Source organism: Entelurus aequoreus, linkage group LG25, assembly GCF_033978785.1.
Source record: "Entelurus aequoreus isolate RoL-2023_Sb linkage group LG25, RoL_Eaeq_v1.1, whole genome shotgun sequence".
Classification (NCBI taxonomy): Eukaryota; Metazoa; Chordata; class Actinopteri; order Syngnathiformes; family Syngnathidae; genus Entelurus; species Entelurus aequoreus.
In genome coordinates, this window is record NC_084755.1 from 32,019,234 (window position 1) to 32,045,382 (window position 26,149).

Consider the following 26,149-nt stretch of genomic DNA (forward strand, 5'->3'; position numbering starts at 1 on the left):
CCAAACAAGAATGACAAACACATTTCCGGGAGAACATCCGCACCGTAACACAACATAAACACAACAGAACAAATACCCAGAACCCCTTGCAGCACTAACTCTTCCGGGACGCTACAATATACACCCACGCTACCACCAAACCACCCCCCCCCCCACACCTCAACCCCGCCGCAAGTATGCGAATCGCACTTTTGAATTTTGATTATTTTGTGATTAATCACAGTGAATTATTTGCTTGCATAATTTAAATTACCTTAAAAAAACAATGTTTTTCACAAATGCATTTTTACTATAAGAATGTTATACATGATACCAATTCATAGTACCTGGGAATCGATACCAGTACTCAATGGTACTGATTTTCAGTATTTTTGTGTATGTTTGTATGGTTATAAATGTTAATTGTTTAATAATTAAGATTAAGATTAAGATTAAAGTACCAATGATTGTCACACACACACTAGATGTGGTGAAATTTGTCCTCTGCATTTGTCCCATCCCCTTGGGGAGCAGTGGGCAGCAGCGGCGCCGCGCCCGGGAATCATTTTGGTGATTTAACCCCCAACTCCAACCTTTTGTTGCTGAGTGCAAAGCAGGGAGGTTATGGGTCCCATTTTTATAGTCTTTGGTATGACTCGGCTGGGATTTGAACTCCAACCTACCGATCTCAGGGCGGACACTCTAACCACTAGACCACTGAGATGGCCTAGTGCACATATGTCAGAGTCAAGGCCCGCGGGCCATATCCGGCCCGCGAGAAGGTTTTTTACGGCCCTTGGGATGATCTTGATTTATTATTAGAACCGGCCCGCAGACCGCAGATCTTTTTTTTTTTTTTTTTTTTTTTTTTTTTTTTTTTTTTTAGACCGCAGATCTTTTACACGCACCAAGCGGATGCCGGTCCAAGGTTCCGAAAGGGGGCGAGCGGCCCGCCGGGACGCGCCTGCCGGCCGAAGGGCTGCAGCCCGGCCGTCAGTCGCGGAGCCCGCCGTGCCACGCGCGCCAAGGGGGCGGGCCGAAACCCGGCCCCGAGGCCCTGAGACTTCTGCTTTGTTTCCCCAAACCGCGCGTCACCGCCGGGCCCGCACCACCGTCGGGCTGCAGCCCGAGCGTCGGTGGCGGAACCCGTCATGCGCCCGCCGTCAAGCCATGAGGGCCAGCCGTCGGGTCGCGGAGCCCGCCGTGCCACGCGCGCCAAGGGGCGGGCCGAAACCAGCGGGGGGTTTCGGGCACCCAACTTGCCTCCCTCCCACGGAGGGAGGAGGGGGGTTTAATGTGAACATTACTGTGCAATCACATATTTAGAGTTTTTACTCAATTCAAGTTTAAAAGTTAAAGTTTAATATCTGTTTTCACTGCATGTTACTTCTCCTTAAACAAAGTGTTGTTTTTGATTTATAGATTTTTGCACTTTATTTTATTGTATTTCAATTTAATTATATTTTAAAAATATTTCAGTTGAGTGGATGATAGAAAATTGCTATTATTGTTTTTTTCTTTGAAGTAAATTTAGCCCACTTTTGCTAAAATAAAAAATATAGGCTACTGATGGTGCCTTGAATACCGGTTTCTTTCATTTAATGTTCATGTTATGGGGATTTTTATATAAAGGAAATTTGTCTTTTGTGTCTGTTGAAAATTAAAGATTACTGACAGAGCCATAAGAAAATATTGCTTTATTTATCTGATCATATTGGAATATATTTGTTAGGTTTTCAGTAGGTTCAATTAGGTTCACTAGACTATATGCGTCATTTAAAAATTTTTCAATGAACATTCGAACAGTCCGGCCCTCGGCTTGTAGCTAAATTTTTTATTTGGCCCTCCGTCCATTTGACTTTGACACCCCTGGCCTAGTGGTTAGAGTGATAATAAAACCATTTTAAAAAACAATTGAACTTTTACTAGTCAGTTGTAATATCTTGAATTCTTACACTTCTGAGTCTCATTTGCAAGTATTATATTTTAAACTGTACATGCACTGGCCATTCCGAAACATTAGATGGCAGTAGTGTAAAAGCTACGGTGTGTTGTCTAGTCAGGAAGTTGCCTTTGCTATTAAGTTGAATGTGCCTGTCTAGTCTTTTGTTGGAACCTACATAGTGTTCATACTGTATGCATTGTACCTATGGTGAAATTGCCATGAAAAAATCATGTTGGCATGTTTTAGTATGTTACCTAATGTTTGTATCTGTTGATGAATAAGAAGCAATATCATGCAATGCCTTGTGAATCATTACGACAGAGAAGCTACATTAAAGGTCTGTCTCCACTCAATATTGATATCGGATATCGGTACGATATAACCTGAAAAAACACTTTTTTCTAGATTATATTAGCATAGATCAAAAATAGGGGACTGCACTTTTTTTAGGAATTTTGCCTGTCGTTCACAATCAATATAAGAGACAAGAATACACGTCTTTTATTTTCAAATTTCAAAGATGATAAAAAAATTTAAAAAACGGTTCGAAGATGCGGCTAATGGGAGTCACGGTTGTAGCCGTCAAAGCCCTCTAAGAGAACTTCAAAACCCTCCATCAACGTTTTATATACACACTGCAAGTAAATATACAGTATAATGTAGTCTCTAGAGATGTACGATAATGGCTTTTTTGCCGATATCCGATATTCCAATATTGTCCAACTCTTAATTACCGATTCCGATATCAACCGATACCGATACATACAGTCGTGGAATTAACACATTATTATGCCTAATTTTGTTGTGATGCCCCGCTGGATGCATTAAACAATGTAACAATGTTTTCCAAAATAAATCAACTCAAGTTATGGAGGTGTATATTGTAGCGTCCCGGAAGAGTTAGTGCTGCAAGGGGTTCTGGGTATTTGTTCTGTTGTGTTTATGTTGTGTTACGGTGCGGATGTTCTCCCGAAATGTGTTTGTCATTCTTGTTTGGTGTGGGTTCACAGTGTGGCGTATATTTGTAACAGTGTTACAGTTGTTTATACGGTCACCCTCAGTGTGACCTGTATGGCTGTTGACCAAGTATGCCTTGCATTCAAAGGTGTGTGAAAAGCCGTAGATATTATGTGACTGGGCCGGCACGCAAAGGCAGTGCCTTTAAGGTTTATTGGCGCTCTGTACTTCTCCCTACGTCCGTGTACACAGCGGCGTTTTAAAAAGTCATACATCCTACTTTTTGAAACCGATACCGATATTTTTGAAACCTATACGATAATTTCCGATATTACATTTTAAAGCATTTATCGACAGTCCAATATCATCGGACATTTCTAGTAGTAACAGACAAATTCATAACAATATGTAATATATACAATATTTGACGCATTTTAATGACTGATTTCTTCAGCGCATTGATTTGTGTTTCCATAGCAACGCACGTCCTACTTCTTGCAACAAATATGTGTCCTACTTGTGGAAACAAACGCGTGTGTGTGTTGTAATCACGGCAGAATCGATAACAGACAGCAAAGAGGGCTATTTTCAGGAAAACTAGGATTTACAACCTCATATTTTTGAAGCTGAACATACTGAGGATAAATAACTGCTAATAGAAGCCAGCACAAAGGAAGGGTGAGTCTTCGGAGCAGACAGAAGCCGAGAGAGTGAGGTGAAAGTGACTTTGACACTATCAATGTGGAACTTGAAGCCAGGTTATCTCGACCTAAATGCAGTGCTTACCCCAAATGGACCAAAAAAAACGTCTCCGGCCAGCTGGACCAAACGCACAACTGTCCATCGAGTGAGTCACTTTAATATTGATCATGATACATGCAGCACGTCATGTGTGTTAGTACAACTACAGTACATACGCTGTCTGGCTAGCTGTGTACAAACTTGTTGTTTGATACTTTACATTAGTTTTGGATGATACCACAAATTTGGGTATCAATCCGATACCAAGTAGTTACAGGATCATACATTGGTCATATTCAAAGTCCTCATGTGTCCAGGGACATATTTCCTGAGTTTATAAACATAATATACATTTTTAAAAAACGAAAGAAGATGTTGTGATGCCAAAAAATATTGACGTAATCATAGTAGTATCGACTAGATACGTGCCTGTACTTGATATCATTACAGTGGATGTTAGGTGTAGATCCACCCATGACGTTTGTTTACATTTTGACGCCTGTGAGCTACGGTGTGTAGTGAAACATGTTTAGCTATTCCTCGTCCTGCAGGGATGATACTTGTAAGAAACATACTTTACTTGTCGCCATGGAGACCAGGATTAGTGATTTAGAAGTATTGTATTTTTCGGACTATAAGTCGCACCGGCCGGAAATGCATAATAAAGAAGGAAAAAAACATATATAAGTCGCACTGGAGTATAAGTCGCATTTTTCGGGGGAATTTATTTGATAAAAGCCAACACCAAGAATAGACATTTGAAAGGCAATTTAAAATAAATAAAGAATAGTGAACAACAGGCTGAATAAGTGTACGTTATATGAGGCATAAATAACCAACTGAGAACGTGCCTGGTATGTTAACGTAACATATTATGGTAAGAGTCATTCAAATAACTATAACATATAGAACATGCTATACGTTTACCAAACAATCTGTCACTCCTAATCGCTAAATCCCATGAAATCTTATACGTCTAGTCTCTTACGTGAATGAGCTAAATAATATTATTTGATATTTTACGGTGATGTGTTAATAATTTCACACATAAGTCGCTCCTGAATATAAGTCGCACCCCCGGCCAAACTATGAAAAAAACTGCGACTTATAGTCCGAAAAATACGGTAGCTAAAACACCGCCGACGGCGGATGGACATTAGCCGCTAGCTAGCTAGCCATGTCTTAAAGCATTTCTTCCTGAGGGCGTTTCAGTGTTATAACTTCACCTTTATCGTTAGTTTTCAAGCCAAAATGCGTCCATTCTACCTTTTCTGTCTACACACTGTGTCTGCTTGTAAGTACTCTGTGATTGTGCGCCGCCGAACTTGCTCGTCTGCTCGTAAAACCAGCAATGTCACGACGTGACTTCGACGCGGCCTTTGGGGGGGGTGGGGGGGGGGGGGGGGGGTGCGGGACCGGTACTTTTCAGAGACGGTATAGTACCGAAAATGATTCATTAGTATCACGGTACTATACTAATACCGGTATACCGTACAACCCTATTAGATAACCGCTTGTCTGTACCTACAAGATGGCCTACTTTTAACTGCTGCTATACAAAACGTGTTGCGAGTGAATCTCAGGTGTTTAGTCTGTAACTATTCACACTGCAAAAACTAAAATCTAAGTAAAATTAAATATCTCAAATAAGGGTGATATTTGCTTATTTTCTGTCTGATAAGATAATTCTTCTCACTAAGCAGATTTTATGTTAGTGTTTTACTTGTTTTAAGGGTTTTGGTCCTAAATGATCTCAGTAAGATATTACAGCTTGTTGCTGAGATTTGATGACCTATATTGAGTAAAACATGCTTGAAACTAGAATATCAACTGTTGCAAAGCTGTGTCTTTAACACTCACAAGTAGGGATGTCCGATAATGGCTTTTTGCCAAAATCCGATATTCCGATATTGTCCAACTCTTTAATTACCGATACCGATATCAACCGATACTGATATATACAGTCGTGGAATTAATACATTATTATGCTTAATTTGGACAACCAGGTATGGTGAAGATAAGATCCTTTTTTTTAAAAATGTATAAAATAAGATAAATAAATTAAAAACATTTTCTTGAATAAAAAAGAAAGTAAAACAATATAAAAACAGTTACATAGAAACTAGTAATTAATGAAAATGAGTAAAATTAACTGTTAAAGGTTAGTACTATTAGTGGACCAGCAGCACGCACAATCATGTGTGCTTACGGACTGTATCCCTTGCAGACTGTATTGATATATATTGATATATAATGTAGGAACCAGAATATTAATAACAGAAAGAAACAACCTTTTTGTGTGAATGAGGGGAGGGTTTTTTTGGGGGTTGGTGCACTAATTGTAAGTGTATCTTGTGTTTTTTTATGTTGATTTAATAAAAAACAAAAAACTTTAAAAACAATTTTTTTAAACGATACCGATAATAAAAAAAACGATACCGATAATTTCCAATATTATATTTTAAAGCATTTATCGGCATCTCTACTCACAAGTATAAAACTACTTTTTTAAAGTAATAATTTTTTACTTCAAGCATGAAAAAAAAATCATGATATATCATTATGTCAAGATAATGGCACTAGCATTTACTTCATTTAAGAATATTTTTCAACATATTGAGCAAAAAGGTCTCTTTTTTTTCCTACCAAGAAAAGTGCACTTCTTATTAGTGAGAATATACTTATTTTAAGGTATTTTTGGGTTCATTGAGGTTAGCTAATTTGACTTGTTTTGGAAAGTCTTGACAAGCCAAATTTTCTTGTTCTATTGGCAGATAATTTTGCTTAGTTCAAGTAAAATACCCCTAATTTTTGTATTTTTTTTTTCTTGTTTTTGAACACTGACTTTTTGCAGTGCAGTGTAAAAAAAACAAAAAAAAACTAGTAAAAAAAACAACAAGTAAAATATATAACGTGATTGATATGCCGTGACAACCTGTTTGTACGTGTTGGCAGCTGTTCCGATCAGCCCTTTAAGGCATTGGCACACAATCTAACTTGATGAGATAGATCAAATTCCTCCACATCAAAATCAAGCGTGCCTTCAGGGAGCGTGCTCAGAAAAAAAACTGTCTGAATATCAAATAATCAGACGGATCTTACTGTCGGTCTCTTAGTTGACTCTCATGTGACTGATTAAAAAGTGAGTCTCAAAAACAATGTGCCGCTGCACGGTTGTTGGGAACTTGCCATGCATATAACACAGACAATACATGTTGCTTCATGTGAACTATTTCTGGGTTGACGTCTGCTACTGTCTGGATTTTTTTCATGTAAATCTGGTCGGAGTGGAAATGAAAAGTGTCTATGAACTCACAGTCCATGGCCATGCCCACAGAGGTGCACTTTTTAAAGCGGCACAGCTGGCACTGGTTGCGGGTGATCTTGTCGATGATGCAGCAGCTTTCGTATTTGCACGTGTACGACGGGTGGAGGTTCTTCTGGATGGTTCGGCGGAAGAAACCCTGTTAGCGCAAAACACAAAGAGGGAGAGACGGGAAGACTGAGACATGGTGGGACAACATGAACATGAAACGGGGAGGAGGGAAATCACCAAGCAGTGGTGCATCCACGGCCGCCCCCGCCCTATGGGCAGAACACGCGCTGTGCGGAGGGCCCCGCGACCTGTGGGTGGGGGACACTTTTTGCATGAAGAAGCGCATATAAAATGTCAAATAATGAATGACGGGGCACTTCTTATGACATTTTAACATGAATATTTTAAATATACTGGCCTGCGTGGCGCACAGCTCTAGTCCTTGTTTTGTAAGGCAGAGCTAGTGGATTTGAATCCCGATTAGAGTTGATTTAGGAAGGTTTAAAAACGCATATTATATTCACAACATTTTTTGGGGGGAACAAAAAAAAATTAGGGGGAACAATTTCAAGGTTTCTCATTGTAATCCCATTGGGTTGACTTTTTTCTTGCCCAGATCCGGGGATGTCGTTGTGGCTTGTGCAGCCCTTTGAGACACTCGTGATTTAGGGCTATATCATACTTGCCAACCTTGAGACCTCCAATATCGGGAGGTGGGGGGTGGGGAGCTTGGTCGGGGGGGTGGTTGGGGGCGTGGTTATTTACAGCTAGAATTCACCAACTCGAGTATTTCATATATATTTCATATATATATATATATGTATGAAATACTTGACTTTCAGTTAATTCTAGCTATATATATATATATATATATATATATATATATATATATATATATATATATATATATATATATATATATATATATATATATATATATTTTTTTTTTTTTTTATTTACATAGAAAAAAAAAAATACTTGAATTTCAGTGTTCCGTTGGCTATCCATTAGATGGCAGTATTGTCCTGTTTAACTTCTCCGTTCATTGGGCAGGCAAGCTGTTTATATTGTGGGAAAGCGGACGTGAGAACAGGCTGTCCCCACTCAGTCTCAGGTCCGCATTGAGCTGGAGGGGGCGTGGCCTCCAGCTCCGGCTGAATACCGGGAGTTTGTCGGGAGAAAATCTCTGCCGGGAGGTTGTCGGGAGAGGCGCTGAATACCGGGATTCTCCCGCTAAAAACGGGAGGGTTGGCAAGTATGGGCTATATACACTACCGTTCAAAAGTTTGGGGTCACCCAAACAATTTTGTGGAATAGCCTTAATTTCTAAGAACAAGAATAGACTGTGGAGTTTCAGATGAAAGTTCTCTTTTTCTGGCCATTTTGAGCGTTTAATTGACCCCACAAATGTGATGCTCCAGAAACTCAATCTGCTCAAAGGAAGGTCAGTTTTGTAGCTTCTGTAACGAGCTAAACTGTTTTCAGATGTGTGAACATGATTGCACAAGGGTTTTCTAATCATCAAATAGCCTTCTGAGCCAATGAGCCAACACATTGTACCATTAGAACACTGGAGTGATAGTTGCTGGAAATGGGCCTCTATACACCTATGTAGATATTGCACCAAAAAGCAGACATTTGCAGCTAGAATAGTCATTTACCACATTAGCAATGTATAGAGTGTATTTCTTTAAAGTTCAGACTAGTTTAAAGTTATCTTCATTGAAAAGTACAGTGCTTTCCCTTCAAAAATAAGGACATTTCAATGTGACCCCAAACTTTTGAACGGTAGTGTAAATATTTTTTGATTGATTTGATATGATTTTTTTGGTAACACTTTAGTATGGGGAACATATTCACCATTAATTAGTTGCTTATTAAAGTAACAAAGACTTAATTTAGAAACTGAAATCTAAGTAAGATTAAATATCTCAAATAAGGGTGATATTTGCTTATTTTCTGTGTGATAAGATAATTCTTCTCACTAAGCAGATTTTATGTTAGAGTGTTTTACTTGTTTTAAGTGTTTTGGTCCTAAATGATCTCAGTAAGATATTACAGCTTGTTGTTGAGATTTTATGACCTATATTGAGTAAAACAGGCTTAAAACTAGAATATCAACTGTTGCAAAGCTGTGTCATCAACACTCACAAGTATAAAACTACTTTTTTAAAGTAATAGTTTCTTATTTCAAGCATGAAAAAAAAATCATGACTTTGACACAATTGTGTCTCATAATTAAAACAGATGACAGCCAAATGGACTTTGCTGTTTTATTTTCAATGAAACAATAGAAAATACGTACTCATATAGTAGTACAGTTGGCACAGTACAGTAAACGGACAGTTAATATTTAAACATTTAACATGTGACATTACTAACAATTTTGAACAGAAATAGTTCATGCACAGTCAGTCTTCTAAATTACAAATAAAAAATGTTTTTCCAGGGGCCGGGCTGTATATATGCGCACTAATTGACTGAAAGAGCACGCACTTGGTGCGATGATGTCATGTTATCGATGGAAAAATGCATTTTTAGACCATATGATTTGCCTGAGCGACTAGGAGACCCCGAGAGTAACAAGCGGTTGACTTGTTGCCTTTCCATTAAGAACAATAAACTAGCTTTTAGTATAAGTTTGCTGGTTTCAAGAAATGTAATGCCGAGTGCATATCATTATGTCAAGATAATGGCACTAGCATTTACTTAAAGAATATTTTTCAACATATTGAGCAAAAGGGTCTCTTTTTTTTTTTCTACCAAGAAAAGTGCACTTGTTATTAGTGAGAATATACTTATTTTAAGGTCTTTTTTGGGTTCATTGAAGTTAGCTAATTTTACTTGTTTTGGAAAGTCTTGACAAGCCAAATTTTCTTGTTATATTGGCAGATAAGTTTGCTTAGTTCAAGTAAAATACCCCTCATTTTTGTTTTTTTCCCCCTTGTTTTTGAACACTGACTTTTTGCAGTGTAGGGGAACATATAAGGGTCAGGGTTAGGGTTACTAATAAGCAATAATTCTGAGGTTATTGAGGGAAGACTCTTAGTTAATGGCTTACTGGTTGTATAATAAGGCCATGCAGAATAAGGCATTAATAAGTACTTAGTAATGACTAATTCAGAGCCAATATGTTACTAATTTGCATGTTACTTAGAAAACGAATTATTGGTGAATATGTGTTCCCCATACTAAAGTGTTACAGATTTTTGTTTTGTATAAAACATGCAAAAAAAGAAAGGTATAACATTGTTTCACAAAAATAAAAAAACAGTTTAATTGTCATGATCTGTGGTCTGGATCATGTTTTTTGTTATTTTCTGGTTGTTTAAGACTCTTTTAGTTCCTGTTTACGCTCCCTTGTTTGTTTAGTCACCATGGCGACTCATTAGTTTTCACCTTTCTCATTTGTTCGGATCACACCTGTCGCTAATCAGAGACTACTATTTAAGCCTGACGTTGCCAGTTAGTCGGTCTGGCGACATTGATGTTCATTTCATACGCCGTATTTGCTCTGTTCATGCCATAGATTCATGCTCTGCCAAGTAAGTTTTGTTTCATGTCCGTAGTTTCTGCCTATGTGTTAGTTTTTGTATCCTGCGTTAAGCTTGTCTTCGCCTTGTGCGCCCTTTTGTTTGTACCTATTGATAGCGAACAATTAAAAATGTTCCTACCTTCAAGCCTTGCCCGATATAGTCCGATTGCATCCCGGGAGAACAAAGCCTCGCAGTAAGCTGCAAAAACCTCCTCGTCGTGATAGACAAAAGGGCACATTAGGCGAAGACAAGTTTAACGCAGGATACAAAAACTAACACATAGGCAGAAACTATGGACATGAAACAAAACTTACTTGGCAGAGCATGAATCTATGGCATGAACAGAGCAAATACAGAGTATGAAATGAACTTTAATGTCGCCAGGCTTAAATAGTAGTCTCTGATTAGCGACAGGTGTGATCCGAACAAATGAGACAGGAGAAAACAAATGAGTCGCAATGGTGACTAAACAAACAAGGGAGCGTAAACAGGAACTAAAGGAGTCTTAAACAACCAGAAAATAACAAAAAACATGATCCAGACCACAGATCATGACATTAATACACAATTAAATCCTGTTTAGGGCCCCAGTACATCGGAATACACCATTTCCAAACACTGGCTTGGTTAAGGTACGGCCAAACATTGCGTTTAGCAAACTAGTCCCTTAGCAGAGTCTCTGCTTTTTATTGAGTACGGCTGCAAAATAAGCCATTGTGGGGCCAAAGAAAGTTACAAGTGACGGCACTTTGGCAAAGACAGTGAGAAACACTTTTGAATTCAAAAAAGAACTCTGGTAACTCTGGCCAACTGCACTCATTGTCGTCTTGGCCAACAGGAGTCTTCAATTAAGTTAAATGTTAATTTATTTTTTTAATTAATCAGAGTTGACATTGTTTCCTCCGTGTAAAACTACAAATATTCTCTTTAAAATTGGTATCATGTCCAAACTTTTGGGGGTCCGGAATGGATTCATTTGATGGACTTTAACGGAAACTGTGGTACCACGCTCATCATATTACCAAGAGTTACAAAAAAAGAACATATTTTTCAGTTTTGTTATAACAGCTTCTGCAGCAAAATGGGCTTCAAACATGAGTCACCATGCACTCATCCAAAATAAATTATTCACACCAATTTGGACTCACAAAAAAAGCCGAACTTGACCAGCAAGTAGGCGGTTTTGCAAAGGCCACTGAGAGTAAAATATGATGTACTGGTTATAGTAACAACAACAAAAATTGCCTTGTGTGAGTCACTACTTTCCATGTGAGTCGAGCAGGATTGGCTCAGAATAAATCAATATTAAAAACATAGTCATAATTCAAAAAATGATTATCCACGCCTATTTTAGTCTTTGGAACCAAATCGGAATACTTGCCACTGAGTCGGTTGCTGGCAATGTGATTTGAAGATGTAATGATAACAATACTTTTAGGATCACTTTCAAGCACAGGAAATGACATTTGAGCTAATAGAAGAACAGTTTTGTAACAAGACTAACAAGTCAATTAGATGTAATAGAATCAAATCAATGATCCTTTCCAATGTTTTATTTTGTAATTGGTGACTCCACATTTTGCAATGAGATTACAATTCCATGCGGTCAGGATTTCTGTGATTGTGTAGCTCAGGGGTGTCGAACTTGTTTTCATCGCAGTCACGGCTGCCCTCAGAGGGGCCGCTTGTAACGGTGAATGTAAGAATATAAAAGTATAATCGCCTCATTATATTATTGCCTGTGCATTTGGTTATTTGATTTTTGTACGTACAAATTGATGGATAACTTTGCTTTGAAATCGTAAGTCAAGGTGACAAGCAGATATTGAAGTATGTGTTGTTATTTTTTACAAACTATCATACGGTATATGACATGTATAATTAGGGATGCTAAACATTATGGGTGGTAGCGGGGGGTGTATATATTTTCAAGTATTTCTTATACATATATATATATATACATATATATATATATATATATATATATATATATATATATATATATATATATATATATATATATATATATATATATATATATATATTAGGGCTGCAACAACTAATCGATTAAATCGATTAAAATCGATTATTAAAATAGTTGCCCATTAATTTAGTCATCGATTCGTTGGATCGCATGCGCAGAGTTTTTATTTATTTATATATTTTATTTAAAAAAACCTGCATTTATAAACTGCAACATGTACAAACAGCTGAGAAACAATAATCAAAATAAGTATGGTTCCAGTATGCTAGTTTTTTTCAATAAAATACTGAATAGGATAGAAATCAGAATCAGAATCAGAATCGTTTTATTGCCATTGTTTGAGAACGGGTTCACAAACTAGGAATTTTTCTTGGTGCAAACGTGCGACATAAAACACATATAACACATATTTGGTATAAAAAAGAGCTGTGACTGAGCTATCACATAGACTTAGAAGGGATTCAAGGAATTCAAGGAGCTGCTGTTAGGAGTTATTGTTCATTTGCCTGATGGCCGAGGGGAAAAAACTGTTCAGGTGGCGGGAGGTGTGGGTCTGGATGGAGCGTAGTCTCCTGCCTGAGGGGAGAGGGGAGAATAGCATGTGTCCAGGGTGAGATGAGTCAGCTGTGATCCGACCCACACGCCTCCTGGTCCTGGAGGAGAACAAGTCCTGGAGGGATGGGAGCTTGCAGCCAATCACCTTCTCAGCAGCACGTACGATGCGCTGCAGTCTATTCTTATCCTGGACTGTGGCGCCGGGGAACCACACTGTGATGGAGGAGGTCAGGATGGACTCTATGATGGCTGAGTAAAACTGCACCAGCATCTCTGTCGGCACCTTAAGTTTCCTCAGCTGCCGCAGGAAGTACATCCTCTGCTGGGCCTTCTTGATGAGGGAGCTGATGGTCAGCTCCCACTTGAGGTCCTGGGTGATGGTGGTGCCCAAGAAACGGAAGGAGTCCACAATGGGGACGGGGGTGGGAGAGTCAATCAGGGTGAGGGGGGATGGTGGGGCTGTGACTTTCCTGAAGTCCATGATCATCTCCACTGTTTTCTGGGCGTTCAGCTCCAGGTTGTTGAGGCTGCACCAGGACGTCAGCCGGTCCACCTCTCTCCTGTAGGCGGACTCATCGCCATTCGAGATGAGCCCGATGAGGGTGGTGTCATCCGCAAACTTGAGCAGTTTTACGGATTGGTGACTGGAGGTGCAGCAGTTTGTATACAGGGAGAAGAGCCAGGGGGAGAGTACACAGCCCTGAGGAGTACCAGTGTTTGTGGTTCGACTGTCCGAGACAATCTTCCCCAGCCGTACGTGCTGTCTTCGGTCTGTCAGGAAGTCATTGATCCAACTGCAGAGGGAGTCTGGCACGCTTGTCTCGTAGCAGTCCAGGGAGGATGGTGTTGAAGGCAGAGCTGAAGTCCACAAACAGGATCCTAGCGTAGGTTCCTGGGGAGTCCAGATGCTCCAGGATGAAGTGGAGGGCCAGGTTCACTGCATCATCCACAGACCTGTTGGCTCTGTAGGCGAACTGCAGTGGGTCCAGGAGGGGGGCGGTGATGTCCTTGAGGTGGGGCAGGACCAAGCGCTCAAAGGACTTCATGACCACAGACGTCAGCGCGACCGGCCTGTAGTCATTTAGTCCTGTGATCCGTGCTTTCTTGGGGACAGGGACAATGGTAGAGGTCTTAAAGCAGGACGGCACGCGGCATAGCCCCAGAGAGGTGTTAAAAATGTCAGTGAAGACAGGAGCCAGCTGGTCTGCACAGTGTCTGAGAGTGGAGGGGGAGACACCATCCGGCCCGGGGGCCTTCCGCGTATTCAGCTTCAAGAACTGCCGGCGTACATCCTCTTCTTTGATGGAGAGGGTCTTTACAGTCTTATGATGTTTTTGGAGTCCTGTGATGTCATATATATATTAGGGGTGTAACAGTACACAAAAAATTACCTCGGTTTAGCGGTCACGGTTCGGTTCATTCTCGGTACAGTAAGAAAACAACAAAATATAAATTTCTGGGTTATTTATTTACCAAATTTGCAAAATTTTTCTTAGTGGAATATTTGATGTGAAGTAATCGGAACCTTGGATAGGTCAATAATTCATAATAACATTGATTTTGATTCAATATTATGTTTTGAGCAATGAGAGTTTGAAAGAAAAAAAAACAGCTTTGTTTTATTAGTCAACATTGCAACTTTTTCTAAATTACATTTAATCTTTAAGCTTTTTTATTTCACTTTTGTTATGTTTTTGTTTATTTTAATAGTATTTTTAGAATGTGCCGTGGGCCTTTAAAACATTAGCTGTGGGCCGCAAATGGCCTCCGGGGCACACTTTTGACACCCCTGCTATAGATAATACATACTTGCCAACCTTGAGACCTCCGATATCGGGAGGTGGGGGGTGGGGGCGGGGCGTGGCCGGGGTTGGGGCGGGGGGCGTGGTTAAGAGGGGAATATATTTAAAGGCCTACTGAAATGAATTTTTTTTATTTAAACGGGGATAGCAGATCTATTCTATGTGTCATACTTGATCATTTCGCGATATTGCCATATTTTTGCTGAAAGGATTTAGTATAGAACAACGACGATAAAGATTGCAACTTTTGGTATCTGATAAAAAAAAGGCTTGCACCTACCGGAAGTAGCGTGACGTAGTCAGTTGAACATATACGCAAAGTTCCCTATTGTTTACAATGATGGCCGCATGAAGTGAGAGAGATTCGGACCGAGAAAGCGACAATTTCCCCATTAATTTGAGCGAGGATGAAAGATTTGTGGATGAGTAAAGTGCAAGTGAAGGACTAGTGGGGAGTTGAAGCTATTCAGATAGGGAAGATGCTGTGAGAGCCGGGGGTGACCTGATATTCAGCTGGGAATGACTACAACAGTAAATAAACACAAGACATATATATACTCTATTAGCCACAACACAACCAGGCTTATATTTAATATGCCACAAATTAATCCTGCATAAAAACACCTGCGTGTTTGTTATGCTAGCTCCTAGCTCCTCTGCTAGCTCCTAGCTCCATAGAACACGCCAATACAATTCAAACACCTGATCAACACACACAATCACTCAGCCCAAAAGACCGTTTACCTAACCCAAGGTTCATAAAGCTTATATATTTTTAAAAAGTTACGTACGTGACGCGCACATACGGTCAAGTTATCGAATGTTTAGCAGCCAAGGCTGCATACTCACGGTACCTGATATTCAGCTGGGAATGACTACAACAGTAAATAAACACAAGACATATATATACTCTATTAGCCACAACACAACCAGGCTTATATTTAATATGCCACAAATTAATCCTGCATAATAACACCTGCGTGTTTGTTATGCTAGCTCCTAGCTCCTCTGCTAGCTCCTAGCTCCATAGAACACGCCAATACAATTCAAACACCCGATCAACACACACAATCACTCAGCCCAAAAGACCGTTCACCTAACCCAAGGTTCATAAAGCTTATATATTTTTAAAAAGTTACGTACGTGACGCGCACTTACGGTACGGTACGTGTTATGCTAGCTCCTAGCTCCTCTGCTAGCTCCTAGCTCCATAGAACACGCCAATACAATTCAAACACATGATCAACACACACAATCACTCAGCCCAAAAGACCGTTCACCTAACCCAAGGTTCATAAAGCTTATATATTTTAAAAAAGTTACGTACATACGCAAAAAAAAAGCCAAAGCTGCATACTCACAGTAGCACGTCTGCGTCTTTGTCATCCAAATCAAAGTAATCCTGGTAAGAGTCTGTGTTGTCCCAGTTCTCTACAGGCGTCTGTGTATCCAAATCAAAAGTCCTCCTGGTTAGAGTCTCTGTTATCCGAGTTCTTCCATCTTGACTGCATCTTTCGGGAATGTAAACAAAGAAGCGCCGGCTGTGTACTGTTGTGGCTGACTACGTTCGAAAAATACGTCCATTTCGCACCGACAACTTTCTTCTTTGCTTGCTTGGCTTCCTTCTCCATAATGCAATGAACATGATTGAAACAGATTCACGAACACAGATGTCCAGAATACTGTGGAATTATGAAATGAAAACAGAGCTTTTTCATATTGGCTTCAATGTGGAAGGCATACCCGTGTTCGTCGGGCTACGTCACGCGCATACGTCATCCTCAGAGGCGTTTCGAACCGGAAGTTTAGCGGCAAATTTAAAATGTCACTTTATAAGTTAACCCGGCCGTATTGGCATGTGTTATAATGTTAAGATTTCATCATTGATATATAAACTATCAGACTGCGTGGTCGGTAGTAGTGGGTTTCAGTAGGCCTTTAAGCTAGAATTCACCAACTCAAGTATTTCATATATATACATATATATATATATATGTATGAAATACTTGACTTTCAGTGAATTATATATATATATATATATATATATATATATATATATATATATATATATATATATATATATATATATATATATATATATATATATATATATATATATATATATATATATATATTTTATTATACATATAAATAAAATTAATACTTGAATTTCAGTGTTCTGGAGGCTATCCAGTAGATGGCAGTATTGTCCTGTTTAAGAGTGTCACAACATTGCTGTTTACGGCAGACGAACTGCTTTACAGTAGACTAAACGTGACTGCTGTTGTTGTGTGTTGTTACCGCGCTGGGAGGACGTTAATGAAACTGCCTAACAATAAACCCACATAAGAAACCAAGAACTCGCCCTCGATCATTCCACAGTTATGACGTCATTGGGCAGGCAAGCTGTTTATATTGTGGGAAAGCGGACGTGAGAACAGGCTGTCCCCACTCAGGTCCGCATTGAGCTGGAGGGGGCGTGGCCTCCAGCTCCGGCTGAATACCGGGAGTTTGTCGGGAGAACATTTCTGCCGGGAGGTTATCGGGAGAGGCGCTGAATACCGGGAGTCTCCCGGTAAAAACGGGAGGGTTGGCAAGTATGAGATAATAAAAAATTTAATCTGATAAATCTATGGATAAAAAGCAGAGCCTGGCGACGCATGCGCGTTTTTCATAACTCTCTCGCTCTCTCTGTCTCTGCCCCTCCCTCACCAATGCTGCTGCGCGCACAATCTGTTTTGTTTTTAACCCCTTCTTAACCCTGAACGTACATTGAAAATACATGCAAAATGCCGGACATTTGAGGCATTTAAGAAACTCCGCCCTGACAGCTCCGCAAAAGAGGACATGTCCGGTGAAAAGAGGAGGTATGGTCAGTCTATCGTAGCCCGTTAGCTGCTAGCATGCCGTGTGTTGTGCCTCGGTGTGCAATGTTTACACAACGTGCGTTACGCTACTTAATATGTCCGTGTGGAAACTCGTTCGGTACACCTACGAACCGAACCGTTACGCCACTAATATATATATATATATATATATATATATATATATATATATATATATATATATATATATATATATATATATATATATATATATATATATATATATATATATAAATATCCATTCATGAATGAGTATATCCGTTCGGCCACCGTGTTCAATGGAGAAGTCTGATCTACAAAATGTGCAGGCAACATACCCCTTCCCCTTCGAGCTGTCCTGGATAAACTGAAATTATTTTTTTCCAATCATTTTGGAACTCGCAAGCGTACTTCTTCTTCTTACTCGTCGTCGCCATGTCTCTTCTTCGTTCTTCTGCTTCGTCTCGGTTACGTTTTTGGACATTACTACTTGCCGTAGTTTTGAAGCAATGCATGATGGTAATCCGGATGTTGTGTGTCAGTGTATTAACGTGCCGGCTGGAATAAACACACGCTGAGAAATAGCTCTGTGCCTGCCTACTTTATGGGTTATAGATAAACCTATGGATAACGGAGACATATATAATAGTCTCCTTTTAAGGTGATAGAGGACGCTAAAGGCAGTGCCTTTAAGGCACGCCCCCAATATGGTTGTCTGGGTGGAAATCGGGAGAATGGTTGCCCCGGGAGATTTTCGGGAGGGGCACTGAAATTTGGGAGTCTCCCGGGAAAATCGGGAGGGTTGGCAAGTATGTTCAAATCCCGTTTTTTTTTAGTAATTTTCAAAAATCAAATATATATTTTTTTTTGACAAATTAATTAAAAAAAAAATGTTGTGGGGCAAAAGCGTTGCTACAAAAAGTAGCATTACTGCTAATATGTAGCATCATTTGAAAAGTCACCTGCCAGAGAATGAAGAGTGCTTACTCCGCATGTCAACATCTCCGTTCGGTGCCACACCAACAAAATGCAGAGGCAACCATTTCCACATCAACACCGTATGAAAAAAATAGTGAACAACAGAAGGAAATAACGTCCGCAGGAACCTACCACATAGTGATTTGATTTTCTATTATGCAGCTCATTTTTATTTGACAGTTATTGAAATATCTTGTGTGACATCATGCACAAAAGTGCACTTTATTTGTTTTTAACTATTGTAGTCGCGTTCTGTACAAAAAGTGCACTTTAATTTAGTGTTTTGATATGTCATCTTGGTGACATCATGCACAAAAGTGCACTCATAGCTTGTTTTAAAATGTCTCTGACAATCTTGCACTTTCTGTTTTGGAAATGACATGAATGTTTGTGCCACTGCTTAATAACTGTTTTATAAATACAGTTTTAGTAAATTGACTTAGTTGTGATTTCCCTCTCTGCATGAAAGTTTAAAATGAGCATATATTAATGCAGTATGAAGAAGAATGTTTTAATGTAGACACATAGAATCATCATACTGCTGTGATTATATGCATCAAGTGTTCATTCAAGGCTAAGGCAAAATATGGAGATATATATCGTGTATCGTGACATGGCCAAAAAATATTGACATATTAAAAAAAAGGCCATATCGCCCAACCCTAAAATACAGTATTTTAAATTGTATTAAAAATGTTTTTATTTGATTCATTTATAATGTTGAATAGTATACGCTTTATGTTGAAAAGTGGTCCAACCTGTAAGTCCACATCAGTGTAAACGCTTTTCAGTAACAAGAAGAACACGTTGGATCAGGACTTGATAAGGCAGTCGACATAAATGGGTTGTTGACATAGGCGGGTTCAACTGTACCATATTTTGGGTGGCGGTCTCTCGGTTAATACAAACCCCGTTTCCATATGAGTTGGGAAATTGTGTTAGATGTAAATATAAACGGAATACAATGATTTGCAAATCCTCTTCAACCCATAATTAGTTGAATATGCTACAAAGACAACATATTTGATGTTCAAACTCCTAAACTTTTTTTTTTTTTGCAAATAATGATTAACTTACAATTTCATGGCTGCAACACGTGTCAAAGTAGTTGGGAAAGGGCATGTTCACCACTGTGTTACATGGCCTTTCCTTTTAACAACACTCAGTAAACGTTTGGGAACTGAGGAGACACATTTTTGAAGCTTCTCAGGTGGAATTCTTTCCCATTCTTGCTTGATGTACAGCTTAAGTTGTTCAACAGTCCGGGGGTCTCCGTTGTGGTATTTTAGGCTTCATAATGCGCCACACATTTTCAATGGGAGACAGGTCAGGACTACAGGCAGGCCAGTCTAGTACCCACATTCTTTTACTATGAAGCCACACTGCTGTAACATGTGGCTTGGCATTGTCTTGCTGAAATAAGCAGGGGCGTCCATGAAAAAGACGTTGCTTGGATGGCAACATATGTTGCTCCAAACCTGTATGTACCTTTCAGCATTAATGGCGCCTTCACAGATGTGTAAGTTACCCATGTCTTGGGCACTAATACACCCCCATACCATCACAGATGCTGGCTTTTCAACTTTGCGCCTATAACAATCCGGATGGTTCTTTTCCTCTTTGGTCCGGAGGACACAACGTCCACAGTTTCCAAAAACAATTTGAAATGTGGACTCGTCAGACCCCAGAACACTTTTCCACTTTGTATCAGTCCATCTTAGATGAGCTCAGGCCCAGCGAAGACGATGGCGTTTCTGGGTGTTGTTGATAAACGGTTTTCGCCTTGCATAGGAGAGTTTTAACTTGCACTTACAGATGTAGCGACCAACTGTAGTTACTGACAGTGGGTTTCTGAAGTGTTCCTGAGCCCATGTGGTGATATCCTTTACACACTGATGTCGCTTGTTGATGCAGTACAGCCTGAGGGATGGAAGGTCACGGGCTTAGCTGCTTACGTGCAGTGATTTCTCCAGGTTCTCTGAACCCTTTGATGATATTACGGAGCGTAGATGGTGAAATCCCTAAATTCCTTGCAATAGCTGGTTGAGAAAGGTTTTTCTTAAACTTTTCAACAATTTGCTCACGCATTTGTTGACAAAGTGGTGACCCTCGCCCCATCCTTGTTTGTGAATGACTGAGCATTTCATGGAATTTACTTTTAAACCCAATCATGGCACCCGCCTGTTCCTAATTTGCCTGTTCACCTGTGGGATGTTCCAAATAAGTGTTTGATGTGTTTATCAGTATTTATTGCCACCTTTCCCAACTTTTTTGTCACGTGTTGCTGGCATCAAATTCTAAAGTTAATGATTATTTGCAAAAAAAAAAAATGTTTATCAGTTTGAACATCAAATATGTTGTCTTTGTGGCATCCATCCATCCATTTTCTACCGCTTATTCCCTTTACAACTGAATATGGGTTGAAAATGATTTGCAAATCATTCTATTCCGTTTATATTTACATCTAACACAATTTCCCAACTCATATGGAAACGGGGTTTGTAATAACATGACACGCAGCTAGCATTTGGAGAGATGCTTGTCTGTCTTCCTCCTGACTACTGTTGTCGTGCCCTTGAGCAATGCAGCCACAATCTCCTCCTGAGGATATTGTATAGCCGATCACATGTTTCCTGCACATCATCGCCTGTATGCTTCTCAAAAACAAATGACTTCTATCATTTTGCTTTACCCTCTCGGCTCCTAGAACACGTTCTTGACCTATGCCGTACCTTGCAGCCCTCGCACGTGATGCAGCGGTAGTGGTAGCCAGTCGCCTTGTCGCCGCACACCACGCACGGCTCGTCCTTCTCCAGGTAGCTGGGGATGTACCCTGGAACAGAGATGCTAAGAGCTATAGGAGAGAAGGAGGAGGTTAAAGAGGAAGACGGGGATGGGATGGAGAGAGAGAGAGGTGAATATCGTAACGCCAGGTAGCGTAGCGTAGGACGTGCGGGGGAAGGATGAATTGGGATTCAAACGGGGATGAACATGAAGGGGAGAAGAAGAAGTGGAGTGTTAAAACAAAATGAAGCTACTTTGTCCCCCAGAGACTGTGATATAGTATGGAAATCATATCTCAAAGATCATCTCTTGATCTTGTTTAAAAACATGTAGTTATCGCGGCTTTCATGTTGGGCATTTTGCTATGGGAAAACTGACAATTACATTTAATATTGTTTTAAATATTTACACTACCGTTCAAACGTTTGGGGTCACCCAAACAATTTTGTGGAATAGCCTTCATTTCTAAGAACAAGAATAGACTGTGGAGTTTCAGATGAAAGTTCTCTTTTTCTGGCCATTTTGAGCGTTTAATTGACCCCACAAATGTGATGCTCCAGAAAATCAATCTGCTCAAAGGAAGGTCAGTTTTGTAGCTTCTGTAACGAGCTAAACTGTTTTCAGATGTGTGAACATGTTTGCACAAGGGTTTTCTAATCATCAATTAGCCTTCTGAGCCAATGAGCAAACACATTGTACCATTAGAACACTGGAGTGATAGTTGCTGGAAATGGGCCTCTATACACCTATGTAGATAATGCACCAAAAACCAGACATTTGCAGCTAGAATAGTCATTTACCACATTAGCAATGTATAGAGTGTATTTCTTTAAAGTTAAGACTAGTTTAAAGTTATCTTCATTGAAAAGTACAGTGCTTTTCCTTCAAAAATAAGGACATTTCAATGTGACCCCAAACTTTTGAACGGTAGTGTATGTTTAATAGCATGGGCTAATCTCTCTCTCTGAATGTTCTGAACTCATGTTGAATTATGGGCGTCCCGGTCCAATATTGATATCGGATATCAGCAAAAAACTAAATATTGTAGCGGTAGCTTTAAGGACATAATTCACCATACCCGTTTACTTGACTTTTTTTTATCATTATTCACTGTCATTGTTCGATTGTGCACATAACAATGTTGTTCTTGGTTATCATTCATATATGCAGTTAATTCGGAGCGGCCCCTTTAAGTGATAGTCAAGTAGGGGTGTAACGGTACACAAAAAATACCTCGGTTTAGAGGTCACGGTTCGGTTAATTTTTGGTACAGTAAGAAAACAACAAAGTATACATTTTTTGGTATTTATTTACCAAATATGTAAACAATGGCTTTATCCTTTTAACATTGGGAACACTATAATAATTCTGCCCACGTTAATCCACATTAAAAAGCATTTGGGAAGACTGTAGTTGATTTTTATTATGTAAATGTTATATTTGTATCAACATGTGATAGCAGGGACCCTGCCATTCAAAACTAGGCTGCTGCATTACTAATGACTAATGTAACTATAGCTGAAAAAATAGTACAATAGCAATAGGAGAGACTTATTCCCCCCTGAACACCATGGAGTTCATGTAGGCTTAATGATGCAGTTACATTATTATATCAACTATCAGAGACAGAAACTCTTCATTTAACATAATGTCCTTTTTTGCTGCTTCAACACAGCTCAATCAACACAGAAAAAGGTAAAGTGACATAACAAATAGACAGGGCAAAGAGTGGCTATTTTGAAGAAACTAGAATATAAAACATGTTTTCAGTTATTTCACCTGTTTTTGTTAAGTACATAACACATGTGTTCATTCGTAGTTTTGATGCCTTCAATGACAATCTACAATGTAAATAGTCGTGAAAATAAAGAAAAAGCATTGAATGAGAAGATGTGTCCAAACTTTTGGCCTGTACTGTATATAGGAAACTTATAGGATATAAATATAGGACTTTTGTCATTTTGGAAAAGCTGAGCTTTACTTTACGTTTAAGCAATTTCTATCAGGCATGCTTGCTTTGTTGGCACGAAAAATTGTAACATTACCTAGAGACAGTTTGGCTGAGTCGACCTGGGCCTTTAAAAGTACAGAATTCAGTACTCAGCCCTCCTAGACATACAAAATAATTGTCCTTATTTAAACTATATTGCAGTCGAAAACATGACATTTGTCAATGAAAACAAATGTAAAATAATAAGTACTACTTACAGATGGTCTCCAAGCAGAAGCGTATTAGAAAGTATACAGTAACAAACGTATACGCATTATTCAATGTACTGTGTCATGAGCCTAATTTAATGAATTATTGTGGCCATTAGGTGTCGCCTAAAAGAAATTACCACTGACTTCAATTTAAAGACAGTATTAGTCCAGTTAATAAATAGGTTAATGTTGTTCATGCCTGCCTTGTTCTCTTTTTAAGTACTTTAGGTTCATTAAGCCTTTTCTAACATTCCTCACTAGAAAGTACCGTATTTTAAGTCGCAGTTTTTTTCACAGTTTGGCCGGGGGTGCGACTTATACTACCGTTCAAAAGTTTGGGGTCACATTGAAATGTCCTTATTTTTGAAGGGAAAGCACTGTACTTTTCAATGAAGATAACTTTAAACTAGTCTTAACTTTAAAGAAATACACTCTATACATTGCTAATGTGGTAAATGACTATTCTAGCTGCAAATGTCTGGTTTTTGGTGCAATATCTACATAGGTGTATAGAGGCCCATTTCCAGCAACTATCACTCCAGTGTTCTAATGGTACAATGTGTTTGCTCATTGGCTCAGAAGGCTATTTGATGATTAGAAAACCCTTGTGCAATCATGTTCACACATCTGAAAACAGTTTAGCTCGTTACAGAAGCTACAAAACTGACCTTCCTTTGAGCAGATTGAGTTTCTGGAGCATCACATTTGTGGGGTCAATTAAACGCTCAAAATGGCCAGAAAAAGAGAACTTTCATCTGAAACTCCACAGTCTATTCTTGTTCTTAGAAATGAAGGCTATTCCACAAAATTGTTTGGATGACCCCAAACTTTTGAACGGTAGTGTATGTGTGAAATTATTAACACATTACCGTAAAATATCAAATAATATTATTTAGCTCATTCACGTAAGAGACTAGACGTATAAGATTTCATGGGATTTAGCGATTAGGAGTGACAGATTGTTTGGTAAACGTATAGCATGTTCTATATGTTATAGTTATTTGAATGACTCTTACCATAATATGTTACGTTAACATACCAGGCACGTTCTCAGTTGGTTATTTATGCCTCATATAACGTACACTTATTCAGCCTGTTGTTCACTATTCTTTATTTATTTTAAATTGCCTTTCAAATGTCTATTCTTGGTGTTGGCTTTTATCAAATAAATTTCCCCCAAAAATGCGACTTATACTCCAGTGCGACTTATATATGGTTTTTTCCTTCTTTATTATGCATTTTCGGCCGGTGCGACTTATAGTCTGAAAAATATGGTAATCATTAATCATTTTTAAGCATTAAAGTGGCCAAATAAACGAAAATGATCAATACTACAGTGGTTCTGGGCACGAGATGAGACCAAACCAATAAGAGCGTGCTGTTCAGAATCGTGGCCACTGATTGGCTCTGCCTTAGACAGCATTACTATTTTAAAGGCAATAAGTGTAAAGGATTTAACGAATGCGGGTGTTATTTCATGCCTGGAGGGCTCTCATAATGTAAAAAACATATTAAGAAGATGGTAAACATGTTTTTTTTTTATGCTGTAGCAATGAAAAAAATCAGATTCATGAATATTCATACCTACGTAGTGAAAATCAATTTTCCACAGTCAGACCCGGAGCCAATTAACAGCGATAAACAAGGGTTTACTATACACGCCTTGCACATTAAGGCATGTTATTAATATGCAGCCATGCTGTCAAGACAGGTGGAGAGGAACTCGTCAATACACATCTTGAGCTGGCTGACACAACATAAGCGCTTGTCAACATAACCAAATCCGAAATAAGCCAGTGCTTAAACATTTCTAAAAGAGTGGGTGATGAACTTTATTGTGGTTGTCGACATTGTTTTCCTCCTTCAGTGCACTTCGACGACCATTTAAACATGCCTTCCTCAACCAATGGAAATACTTAACACTGATCTAAAGATCTGGTCTGTTTGCTTAAAAGTGTGTTTTATTCATCAAAAATCTTTGGAAGTCCAAGTAGAGTATTTATTGGTTATGCATCCATCCATTTTCTACCGCTTGTCCCTCCCGGGGTCGCGGGAGCTTATCATTTCATGAAAATATATCTAAACAGATCTCTATAAATTAAGTTGTGCAGCAGTGGGTAGCGGGGCCGTCGTGAAACTTCAGGGTTTCCTGGTTCAATTCCAACTTCTGCCATCCTAGTCACGGCTGTTGCTCCCAGTGCCACCCACACGGCTATGAATGAAGCTTACCACCACCAAGCTTCAATGTATGGGTTTCTCATTATAAAGCGAGACATTTGGGAAAAAGCACTATAAATATTTCTTGATTTGAGACTATTACATGTTTGCATTTTAACCTAAAGGAAAGTGGTTTATTTCGATTAATTGTGGGGTTTCCTTCCAATCAAAAAATACAAAGTGACTGACGACAAACATGTATCCTAATAGACGTCATCCAAAGCTTTGTGAAAAAACAAAAAAAAATGTATATCAATTCACAGTTTTTTCCTGGACACGTGTCATTTGT

The 26,149-nt window shown here is 39.1% G+C and overlaps 1 protein-coding gene across 3 annotated transcripts in view; it reads right to left on the minus strand.

Annotated features, from left to right (window-relative positions):
* The window catches only part of LOC133642701 (thyroid hormone receptor alpha), a 170,851-nt gene that overhangs the window by 24,940 nt on the left and 119,762 nt on the right, over nucleotides 1–26,149 (minus strand). For all 3 annotated transcript variants that reach the window (XM_062037056.1, XM_062037058.1, XM_062037057.1), the window contains 2 exons: nucleotides 21,390–21,511; nucleotides 6,939–7,086 (listed from right to left, as the gene is read on the minus strand). In XM_062037056.1, coding sequence (XP_061893040.1) covers nucleotides 6,939–7,086; nucleotides 21,390–21,511 — 270 coding nt within the window. The remainder of the gene's footprint in view (nucleotides 1–6,938; nucleotides 7,087–21,389; nucleotides 21,512–26,149) is intronic.